Raw genomic sequence first — 12,193 nt, forward strand, 5'->3', positions numbered from 1 at the left:
TAATCAACCAGTACAGCACACGGACTGAATTAATCAACCAGTACAGCACACGGACTGAATTAATCAACCAGTACAGCACACGGACTGAATTAATCAACCAGTACAGCACACAACCAGGACTGAATTAATCAACCAGTACAGCACACGGACTGAATTAATCAACCAGTACAGCACACGGACTGAATTAATCAACCAGTACAGCACACGGACTGAATTAATCAACCAGTACAGCACACGGACTGAATTAAGGAGGATGACAAATAACGCATTTATAAATTGATAACTGAATTTATATATATTATATTTATTTATATAGATGTGTGTAGAATTGCTTGTGTTTTTAAGTGAGTTTTGGTTAAAAAAAACAATTCAAGGATCAGATTCTTGGATTAAAGCCTAATTTCTTAATCATTCATTATTCTTAATAGTGAAATAGGTTCTTAGTCCAGGAACTAGACTTAATCTGTCTGGAAGCGCTGTGGAGACAACGGAGAGGTGTTTTCTGACCATAGAGTTGGTCCAGGGGAAGATGATTCCCAGAGAGAAGAGACCCAGCATGGGACCACCACACATACCATGGATACTCAGCGCTGCCTGGGAAACACACATCAAGACGTATTAATCACATCGGCATCAGCTCCATGCACGTACTGGTCCTTCAAACACTAACGGGGACCGTGGTTACCTGGACAACCCCTCCCATGTAGGATGCAGCAACCGCCATAGTGGTGCAGGCGACGCCGAACACGATACCTGCAGAGGTAAAGATGGTAGAGTGTGTACGTTGGCATTAATCTTCACAAGCTGGGCTCCAATTTATGGCCTATATTATAGTAATAACTGGGGAGTTATTCTAAATGGGTAATAACCGGGGAGTTATTCTAATAGGGTAATAACTGGGAGTTATTCTAATAGGGTAATAACTGGGGAGAAATTATATTATAGTAATAACAGGGAAGTTATTCTATTATGGTAATAACTGGGGAGTTATTCTAATAGGGTAATAACCGGGGAGTTATTCTATTATGGTAATAACTGGGAAGTTATTCTAATAGGGTAATAACCGGGGAGTTATTCTATTGTGGTAATAACTGGGGAGTTATTCTATTATAGTAATAACTGGGGAGTTATTATATTATAGTAATAACAGAGTTATTCTAATATGGTAATAATTGGGGAGTTATTCTATTATAGTAATAACTGGGAGTTATTCTAATAGGGTAATAACTGGGAGTTATAATATTATATTAATAACTGGGGAGTTATTCTAATATGGTAATAATTGGGGAGTTATTCTATTATAGTAATAACTGGGAGTTATTCTAATAGGGTAATAACTGGTGAGTTATTCTATTATGCGAATAACTGGGGGGTTATTCTACTATGGTAATAACTGGGAGTTATTCTATTATAGTAATAACAGGGGAGTTATTCTAATAGGGTAATAACCGGGGAGGTATTCTAATATGGTAATAACTGGGGAGTTATTCTAATAGGGTAATAACCGGGGAGTTATTCTATTATGGTAATAACTGGGGAGGTATTCTAATATGGTAATAACTGGGGAGTTATTCTAATAGGGTAATAACCGGGGAGTTATTCTATTATGGTAATAACCGGGGAGGTATTCTATTAGGGTAATAACTGGGGAATTATTCTAATAGGGTAATAACCGGGGAGTTATTCTATTATGGTAATAACCGGGGAGGTATTCTATTAGGGTAATAACTGGGGAGTTATTCTAATAGGGTAATAACTGGGGAGTTATTCTAATAGGGTAATAATCGGGGAGTTATTCTAATATGGTAATAACAGAGTTATTCTATTATGGTAATAACTGAGAGTTATTCTAGTATAATAATAACTGGGAGTTATTTTATTATAGTAATAAGAGGGAGTTATTCTTACACAGTCCTTTGCTGATCCAGCCGCTGGCTTTGTTGGAGAGGTTAGTACAACACTGCTTAACGAAGTCTTCGTAGGTCACCGTGGCTAGGGCATTGATGCTGGCTGCCACAGTACTGAGAGAGGCAAGGACTGGGAATTAGTTCAGATCTCCTAATGAATACTGTACTTAAGTTAGAGTGCAATGAAGGCAAGACAATGTCATTCTGGGCTGGGTTTTCCCAAAGCCTTAGTTTGTAAATGCATTGACGATTGACCTTACGAAACACTGATTTTACAATTACTCTCTTGTGGCTGCGTTGTGGAGCAAAATAACATCCTACTTTAGCTACGAAGGCTTTGGGAAAACTATCCCTAAACAATTTTAAATGATCTACACAGTGATTCCTCTAACCTGAGTGTTCCACTGAACGCACAGGCAACAAACAGCCCTGGAAGACCAGGATAATCCCCCAGAATCTCCATGACAAAATATGGCATGAGCTGTAGAGACACAGAGGGAAAAGGTCATGGAATGAGCTGTAGAGACACAGAGGGAAAAGGTCATGGAATGAGCTGTAGAGACACAGAGGGAAAAGGTCATGGAATGAGCTGTAGAGACACAGAGTGAAAAGGTCATGGAATGAGCTGTAGAGACACAGAGTGAAAAGGTCATGGCATGAGCTGTAGAGACACAGAGGGAAAAGGTCATGGCATGAGCTGTAGAGACACAGAGTGAAAAGGTCATGGAATGAGCTGTAGAGACACAGAGTGAAAAGGTCATGGCATGAGTAGAGACTTAAGGGGAAGTTAATGAGTACTGGGTAGCAGAGCACTGGACACAAACACTGGAGACTGTATCAATGTCGGCCACTAGACACCAGGGTTGGAGTCAATTCCATTTCAATTCAGTCACTTCCTGAATTGAAATGGAATTAACCCGAACTCTGTAAACACTAACGACCAGATGTGAATTTAAGGGTTAGATATTACTGCACTGTTGGAGCTAGAAACACAAGCATTTCGCAAAAAAACCCGCAATAACATCTGCTAAATGTGTGTATGTGATTAATATAATTTGATGTAGAACAGCCCCACTAATTAGACAGTAGTGACCTATGTGGTTTGTGTCTGTGACAGAGTAAGAATTGGAGAAGACAAGTTAATTAGGGCTAGAAATATAAAAGCGTTGGCACCCTATTCCCTATATAGTGCACTACTTTAGACCAGAGCCCTATAGAACCCTATTCCCTATATAGTGCACTACTTTAGACCAGAGCCCTATAGAACCCTATTCCCTATATAGTGCACTACTTTAGACCAGAGTCCTATAGAACCCTATTCCCTATATAGTGCACTACTTTAGACCAGCGCCAATAAGGCTTTGGTCAAAAGTAGTGCCCTACTTTATATAGGGTGACATGGGACACCACCAGAGACACTTATTGGTGTAGAAAGGATAGTAACAGTAACCAGGTGTCCTACCCTGATGTGTTTCAACTCTCTTTGTGCTTGCCTCCACCCCCCTCCAGGTGTCGCCCATCTTCCCCATTATTGTTTCGGGCGGTCGGTAGCCTAGTGGTTAGAGTGTTGGGCCAGTAACTGAAAGGTTGTTGGATCGAAACCCCGAGCTGACAAGGTAAAATTCTGTTGTTCTACCCCTGAACAAGGCAGTTAACCCGCTGTTCCCTGGCAGGCCGTCAAATAAGAATTTGCTCTTAACTGACTTGCCTGGTTAAATTTAAAAAATCCCCTGTGCATTTATACCTGTGTTCTCTGTTTGTCTGTTGCCAATTTGTTTCGTTCGTGAAACCTTCCAGCGTTTGTTTCCCCTGTTCCTGCCTGTTTCTTGCTCTTAAATCAGACACATGTTTTCATTGATAAATCAATCAGAGCCATATTGTATTTGTATATAGGCTCTGACATTAAAAAGGCTATGACATCACTCTCCTTTCTCGGTCACAGCAATACCGCGGCCTGCCATACGTCTAGGCTACCAGTCTATTTCCTTTAAGCGTGCTTGGCTATTGGATGAATGGTAACCAAGCATGCTTGTCTATTGGATGAATGGTAACCAAGCGTGCTTGGCTATTGGATGAATGGTAACCAAGCGTGCTTGTCTATTGGATGAATGGTAACCAAGCGTGCTTGGCTATTGGATGAATGGTAACCAAGCGTGCTTGGCTATTGGATGAATGGTAACCAAGCGTACTTGGCTATTGGATGAATGGTAACCAAGCGTGCTTGGCTATTGGATGAATGGTAACCAAGCGTGCGTGACTATTGGATGAATGGTCACCAAGCGTGCTTGGCTGCTGGATGAATGGTCACCAAGCGTGCTTGTCTATTGGATGAATGGTAACCAAGCGTGCTTGTCTATTGGATGAATGGTAACCAAGCGTGCTTGGCTATTGGATGAATGGTAACCAAGCGTGCTTGGCTATTGGATGAATGGTAACCAAGCGTGCTTGTCTATTGGATGAATGGTAACCAAGCGTGCTTGTCTATTGGATGAATGGAAACCAAGCGTGCTTGTCTATTGGATGAATGGTAACCAAGCGTGCTTGTCTATTGGATGAATGGTAACCAAGCGTGCTTGGCTATTGGATGAATGGTAACCAAGCGTGATTGTCTATTGGATGAATGGTAACCAAGCGTGCTTGGCTATTGGATGAATGGTAACCAAGCGTGATTGTCTATTGGATGAATGGTAACCAAGCGTGCTTGTCTATTGGATGAATGGTAACCAAGCGTGCTTGTCTATTGGATGAATGGTAACCAAGCGTGCATGTCTATTGGATGAATGGTAACCAAGCGTGCTTGTCTATTGGATGAATGGTAACCAAGCGTGCTTGTCTATTGGATGAATGGTAACCAAGCGTGCTTGGCTATTGGATGAATGGTAACCAAGCGTGCTTGGCTATTGGATGAATGGTAACCAAGCGTACTTGTCTATTGGATGAATGTAACCAAGCGTGCTTGTCTATTGGATGAATGGTAACCAAGCGTGCTTGGCTATTGGATGAATGGTAACCAAGCGTGCTTGGCTATTGGATGAATGGTAACCAAGCGTGCTTGTCTATTGGATGAATGGTAACCAAGCGTGCTTGTCTATTGGATGAATGGTAACCAAGCGTGCTTGGCTATTGGATGAATGGTAACCAAGCGTGCTTGTCTATTGGATGAATGGTAACCAAGCGTGCTTGTCTATTGGATGAATGGTAACCAAGCGTGCATGTCTATTGGATGAATGGTAACCAAGCGTGCTTGTCTATTGGATGAATGGTAACCAAGCGTGCTTGTCTATTGGATGAATGGTAACCAAGCGTGCTTGTCTATTGGATGAATGGTAACCAAGCGTGCTTGTCTATTGGATGAATGGTAACCAAGCGTGCTTGTCTATTGGATGAATGGTAACCAAGCGTGCTTGGCTATTGGATGAATGGTAACCAAGCGTACTTGTCTATTGGATGAATGGTAACCAAGCGTGCTTGTCTATTGGATGAATGGTAACCAAGCGTTCTTGGCTATTGGATGAATGGTAACCAAGCGTGCTTGTCTATTGGATGAATGGTAACCAAGCGTGCATGTCTATTGGATGAATGGTAACCAAGCGTGCTTGTCTATTGGATGAATGGTAACCAAGCGTGCTTGTCTATTGGATGAATGGTAACCAAGCGTGCTTGGCTATTGGATGAATGGTAACCAAGCGTGCTTGTCTATTGGATGAATGTAACCAAGCGTGCTTGTCTATTGGATGAATGGTAACCAAGCGTGCTTGGCTATTGGATGAATGGTAACCAAGCGAGCTTGTCTATTGGATGAATGGTAACCAAGCGTGCTTGGCTATTGGATGAATGGTAACCAAGCGTGCTTGTCTATTGGATGAATGGTAACCAAGCGTGCTTGGCTATTGGATGAATGGTAACCAAGCGTGCTTGTCTATTGGATGAATGGTAACCAAGCGTGCTTGGCTATTGGATGAATGGTAACCAAGCGTGCTTGTCTATTGGATGAATGGTAACCAAGCGTGCTTGGCTATTGGATGAATGGTAACCAAGCGTGCTTGGCTATTGGATGAACGGTAACCAAGCGTGCTTGTCTATTGGATGAATGGTAACCAAGCGTGCTTGTCTATTGGATGAATGGTAACCAAGCGTGCTTGGCTGCTGGATGAATGGTAACCAAGCGTGCTTGTCTATTGGATGAATGGTAACCAAGCATGCTTGGCTATTGGATGAATGGTAACCAAGCGTGATTGGCTATTGGATGAATGGTAACCTAATATTGGTTGTGTAGCTAGCAGTCATGTCAGAAAATATGCTTATGATTTAGGCCCATATAACTAAATCAGACGATGCTCATATTTGATACAGTAAATATCAACCTTTTAGGGAAAAGTGGTGCTTTGTGTTTACACACTTTCTCTGGTCTGGTGTACTACTGTACTACTGTATAAAGGGATAACCAGAGACATTATAGATAGTAGTAGTAGTAACCTGGTCTGGTGTACTACTGTACTACTGTTTAAAGGGATAACCAGAGACATTATAGATAGTAGTAGTAGTAACCTGGTCTGGTGTACTACTGTATAAAGGGACAACCAGAGACATTATAGATAGTAGTAGTAGTAACCTGGTCTGGTGTACTACTGTATAAAGGAATAACCAGAGACATTATAGATAGTAGTAGTAGTAGTAGTAGTAACCTGGTCTGGTGTACTACTGTACTACTGTTTAAAGGGATAACCAGAGACATTATAGATAGTAGTAGTAGTAACCTGGTCTGGTGTACTACTGTATAAAGGGATAACCAGAGACATTATAGATAGTAGTAGTAGTAGTAACCTGGTCTGGTGTCCTACTGTACTACTGTATAAAGGGATAACCAGAGACATTATAGATAGTAGTAGTAGTAGTAACCTGGTCTGGTGTACTACTGTACTACTGTATAAAGGGATAACCAGAGACATTATAGATAGTAGTAGTAGTAACCTGGTCTGGTGTACTACTGTATAAAGGGATAACCAGAGACATTATAGATAGTAGTAGTAGTAACCTGGTCTGGTGTACTACTGTACTACTGTATAAAGGAACAACCAGAGATATTATAGATAGTAGTAGTAACCTGGTCTGGTGTCCTACTGTACTACTGTATAAAGGAACAACCAGAGACATTATAGATAGTAGTAGTAACCTGGTCTGGTGTACTACTGTACTACTGTATAAAGGGATAACCAGAGACATTATAGATAGTAGTAGTAGTAACCTGGTCTGGTGTACTACTGTATAAAGGGACAACCAGAGACATTGTAGTAGTAGTAGTAGTAGTAGTAGTAGTAGTAGTAACCTGGTCTGGTGTACTACTGTATAAAGGAACAACCAGAGACATTATAGATAGTAGTAGTAGTAACCTGGTCTGGTGTACTACTGTATAAAGGAATAACCAGAGACATTATAGATAGTAGTAGTAACCTGGTCTGGTGTACTACTGTATAAAGGGATAACCAGAGACATTATAGATAGTAGTAGTAGTAACCTGGTCTGGTGTACTACTGTACTACTGTATAAAGGAATAACCAGAGACATTATAGATAGTAGTAGTAGTAACCTGGTCTGGTGTCCTACTGTATAAAGGGATAACCAGAGACATTATAGATAGTAGTAGTAGTAACCTGGTCTGGTGTCCTACTGTATAAAGGGATAACCAGATACATTATAGATAGTAGTAGTAGTAACCTGGTCTGGTGTACTACTGTATAAAGGAATAACCAGAGACATTATAGATAGTAGTAGTAGTAGTAGTAGTAGTAGTAGTAGTAGTAGTAACCTGGTCTGGTGTACTACTGTATAAAGGAACAACCAGAGACATTATAGATAGTAGTAGTAACCTGGTCTGGTGTCCTACTGTATAAAGGGATAACCAGAGACATTATAGATAGTAGTAGTAACCTGGTCTGGTATACTACTGTACTACTGTTTAAAGGGATAACCAGAGACATTATAGATAGTAGTAGTAGTAACCTGGTCTGGTGTCCTACTGTATAAAGGGATAACCAGAGACATTATAGATAGTAGTAGTAGTAACCTGGTCTGGTGTCCTACTGTATAAAGGGATAACCAGAGACATTATAGATAGTAGTAGTAGTAACCTGGTCTGGTGTACTACTGTATAAAGGAATAACCAGAGACATTATAGATAGTAGTAGTAGTAGTAGTAGTAGTAGTAGTAACCTGGTCTGGTGTACTACTGTATAAAGGGACAACCAGAGACATTATAGATAGTAGTAGTAGTAACCTGGTCTGGTGTACTACTGTATAAAGGGACAACCAGAGACATTATAGATAGTAGTAGTAACCTGGTCTGGTGTACTACTGTACTACTGTATAAAGGAACAACCAGAGACATTATAGATAGTAGTAGTAGTAACCTGGTCTGGTGTACTACTGTATAAAGGAACAACCAGAGACATTATAGATAGTAGTAGTAGTAACCTGGTCTGGTGTACTACTGTATAAAGGAACAACCAGAGACATTATAGATAGTAGTAGTAGTAACCTGGTCTGGTGTACTACTGTATAAAGGGACAACCAGAGACATTATAGATAGTAGTAGTAGTAACCTGGTCTGGTGTACTACTGTACTACTGTATAAAGGAACAACCAGAGACATTATAGATAGTAGTAGTAGTAACCTGGTCTGGTGTACTACTGTACTACTGTATAAAGGGATAACCAGAGACATTATAGATAGTAGTAGTAGTAGTAACCTGGCCTGGTGTACTACTGTACTACTGTATAAAGGGATAACCAGAGACATTATAGATATTTTTTTTTTTTTTTTTTACCTTTATTTAACCAGGCAAGTCAGTTAAGAACAAATTCTTATTTTCAATGACGGCCTGGGAACAGTGGGTTAACTGCCTGTTCAGGGGCAGAACGACAGATTTGTACCTTGTCAGCTCGGGGGTTTGAACTCGCAACCTTCCGGTTACTAGTCCAACGCTCTAACCACTAGGCTACGCTGCCGCCCCAGTAGTAGTAGTAGTAGTAGTAGTAGTAACCTGGTCTGGTGTCCTACTGTATAAAGGAATAACCAGAGACATTATAGATAGTAGTAGTAGTAACCTGGTCTGGTGTACTACTGTACTACTGTATAAAGGAACAACCAGAGATATTATAGATAGTAGTAGTAGTAACCTGGTCTGGTGTACTACTGTACTACTGTATAAAGGGACAACCAGAGACATTATAGATAGTAGTAGTAGTAACCTGGTCTGGTGTACTACTGTATAAAGGGACAACCAGAGACATTATAGATAGTAGTAGTAGTAACCTGGCCTGGTGTACTACTGTACTACTGTATAAAGGAACAACCAGAGACATTATAGATAGTAGTAGTAGTAACCTGGTCTGGTGTACTACTGTACTACTGTATAAAGGAACAACCAGAGACATTATAGATAGTAGTAGTAGTAACCTGGTCTGGTGTCCTACTGTATAAAGGGACAACCAGAGACATTATAGATAGTAGTAGTAGTAGTAACCTGTTCTGGTGTACTACTGTATAAAGGGATAACCATAGACATTATAGAAAGTAGTAGTAGTAACCTGGTCTGGTGTACTACTGTACTACTGTATAAAGGAACAACCAGAGACATTATAGATAGTAGTAGTAGTAACCTGGTCTGGTGTCCTACTGTATAAAGGGACAACCAGAGACATTATAGATAGTAGTAGTAGTAGTAACCTGTTCTGGTGTACTACTGTATAAAGGGATAACCATAGACATTATAGAAAGTAGTAGTAGTAACCTGGTCTGGTGTACTACTGTACTACTGTATAAAGGAACAACCAGAGACATTATAGATAGTAGTAGTAGTAACCTGGTCTGGTGTACTACTGTATAAAGGAACAACCAGAGACATTATAGATAGTAGTAGTAGTAACCTGGTCTGGTGTACTACTGTATAAAGGGACAACCAGAGACATTATAGATAGTAGTAGTAGTAACCTGGTCTGGTGTACTACTGTACTACTGTTTAAAGGGATAACCAGAGACATTATAGATAGTAGTAGTAACCTGGTCTGGTGTACTACTGTATAAAGGGATAACCAGAGACATTATAGATAGTAGTAGTAGTAACCTGGTCTGGTGTACTACTGTATAAAGGGACAACCAGAGACATTATAGATAGTAGTAGTAGTAACCTGGTCTGGTGTACTACTGTATAAAGGAACAACCAGAGACATTATAGATAGTAGTAGTAGTAACCTGGTCTGGTGTACTACTGTATAAAGGAACAACCAGAGACATTATAGATAGTAGTAACCTGGTCTGGTGTACTACTGTATAAAGGAACAACCAGAGACATTATAGATAGTAGTAGTAGTAACCTGGTCTGGTGTACTACTGTATAAAGGAATAACCAGAGACATTATAGATAGTAGTAGTAGTAGTAACCTGGTCTGGTGTACTACTGTACTACTGTATAAAGGAATAACCAGAGACATTATAGATAGTAGTAGTAGTAACCTGGTCTGGGGCTGTGACTGACTGGGCGGTCCATGGATCACAGTTGGCGTAGAAAGCATACATAATGAGACCGGAGAACACCGCGCACACCAGGATGACCAGCAGGCCCAGCAGGTTGAAGTACAGAGCTCTGAGGATGTGGATGACAGACAAATGATATGGGAAGAAAAAAAATCACAACCAGATATAGATATAGAGCTCTTTTCACATCAACCGCTATCACAAAGTGCTTTACAGTAACTCAGCCTTGATAGCAGACAAAGGCAGTGATATTAAGCATCCTGTTCCACACAAGACACTCTTAATAATAATAATAAAAGTATGCAGTACATTCAAATCAAAATCAAATCAAATATATTTATATAGCCTCTTCGTACATCAGCTGATATCTCAAAGTGCTGTACAGAAAACCAGCCTAAAACCCCAAACAGCGAGCAATGCAGGTGTAGAAGCACGGTGGCTATGAAAAAACTCCCTAGAAAGGCCAGAACCTAGGAAGAAACCTAGAGAGGAACCAGGCTATGTGGGGTGGCCAGTCCTCTTCTGGCTGTGCCGGGTGGATATTGTGTTGCAGTTGTCGTCCAGATCCGTCTCGAAGGACCATAGATAAGAGTAGCACCTTGTTAGAGTGGACTCCGAAAAACACGTGTCGGATCTGGATGGTGGACTGGTTTCAACTACGGCGGATGCATAGAGCAGGCCAGGTAAGTACGGCTCGGCTCGGCTCGGCTCAGTAGTGTGAAAACGGTATATGTCTTTAGTGAAGGAATGTGCTCACAGTTTGGCGTGTGTCTCGGTTTTGCAGGAGATGCATCTCTGTATAGTTGACTGGTTGACCCCGTAGATGCCCAGCCAGGTGAAGGTTCCCCCAACAGAGATGGTCCAGAACGTATGACGTCTCAGAGGGTCAGGGTCAAAGCTGAGGGCATAGAGTCGTATTCATTAAGTACGCAGGGGTTCTCAAAGTAGGGTACCGCAGAGGGTCCGAGGCCAGATCTCAAAATATATACACTCTTTCCGTGACGGACCAGTGAATCTGGGTCAAAGTTGAACCTTTATTCACTTGTTAAATTCAGAGGGGAGACGGGTTACAGATGTTAAAGCCTTGAGACAATTTTATTTTACCTTCATTTAACCTGGCAAGTCAGTTAAGAACAGATTCTTATTTTCAATGACGGCCTAGGAACAGTGGGTTAACTGCCTGTTCAGGGGCAGAACGACAAATTTGTACCTTGTCAGTTTGAACTTGCAACCTTCCGGTTACTAGTCCATCACTCTAACCACCAGGCTACCCTGCCGCCCCTCCACTCTAACCACCAGGCTACCCTGCCGCCCCTCCACTCTAACCACCAGGCTACCCTGCCTATCAAAGAGCCTTTGAACGGGGTGCCTTTGAACGGGGTCATGGTAGTCAGGCGCACCGGATTGCTTCAAGAACTGCAACGCTGCTGGGTTTTTTCACGATCAACAGTTTCCCGAATCAAGAATGATCAAGAATTATCACAATTTAGGAAAACATAGCAAAATGTATCGCAACGGAAAATGGAACAAGAGTTTCTTATTGGACTAAATTATATAGTCCCTCCTATTCGTCCAATCATAAAGGGGTTGTTCACTCACTTTTTGGGGGGTGGGGGGGGTTTACCTTATTTTCAATTTACCCAGGGTGTTGTTTTTTAAAATCCAAACCTTTCTAACAGATTATTTAGCAACGTCCAGCATGAGGCAAAAATAAAGTCTAAACTTCATATTCAAATACAATAGACCGTGTGAC

General features: G+C 41.1%; 1 protein-coding gene across 2 annotated transcripts in view; it reads right to left on the reverse strand.

Annotated features, from left to right (window-relative positions):
- Positions 1-12,193, reverse strand: part of slc5a12 (solute carrier family 5 member 12) — a 33,577-nt gene that overhangs the window by 11,818 nt on the left and 9,566 nt on the right. Inside the window, exons 6-11 of one of the 2 annotated variants that reach the window (XM_065022224.1) lie at positions 11,198-11,338; positions 10,420-10,549; positions 2,300-2,388; positions 1,909-2,021; positions 686-753; positions 508-594 (exon numbers count right to left, since the gene is read on the reverse strand). In XM_065022224.1, coding sequence (XP_064878296.1) covers positions 508-594; positions 686-753; positions 1,909-2,021; positions 2,300-2,388; positions 10,420-10,549; positions 11,198-11,338 — 628 coding nt within the window. The remainder of the gene's footprint in view (positions 1-507; positions 595-685; positions 754-1,908; positions 2,022-2,299; positions 2,389-10,419; positions 10,550-11,197; positions 11,339-12,193) is intronic. The other variant, XM_065022225.1, reaches the window with a different exon arrangement.

Source organism: Oncorhynchus nerka, linkage group LG9a (genome assembly GCF_034236695.1).
Source record: "Oncorhynchus nerka isolate Pitt River linkage group LG9a, Oner_Uvic_2.0, whole genome shotgun sequence".
In the NCBI taxonomy this organism is placed as follows: Eukaryota; Metazoa; Chordata; class Actinopteri; order Salmoniformes; family Salmonidae; genus Oncorhynchus; species Oncorhynchus nerka.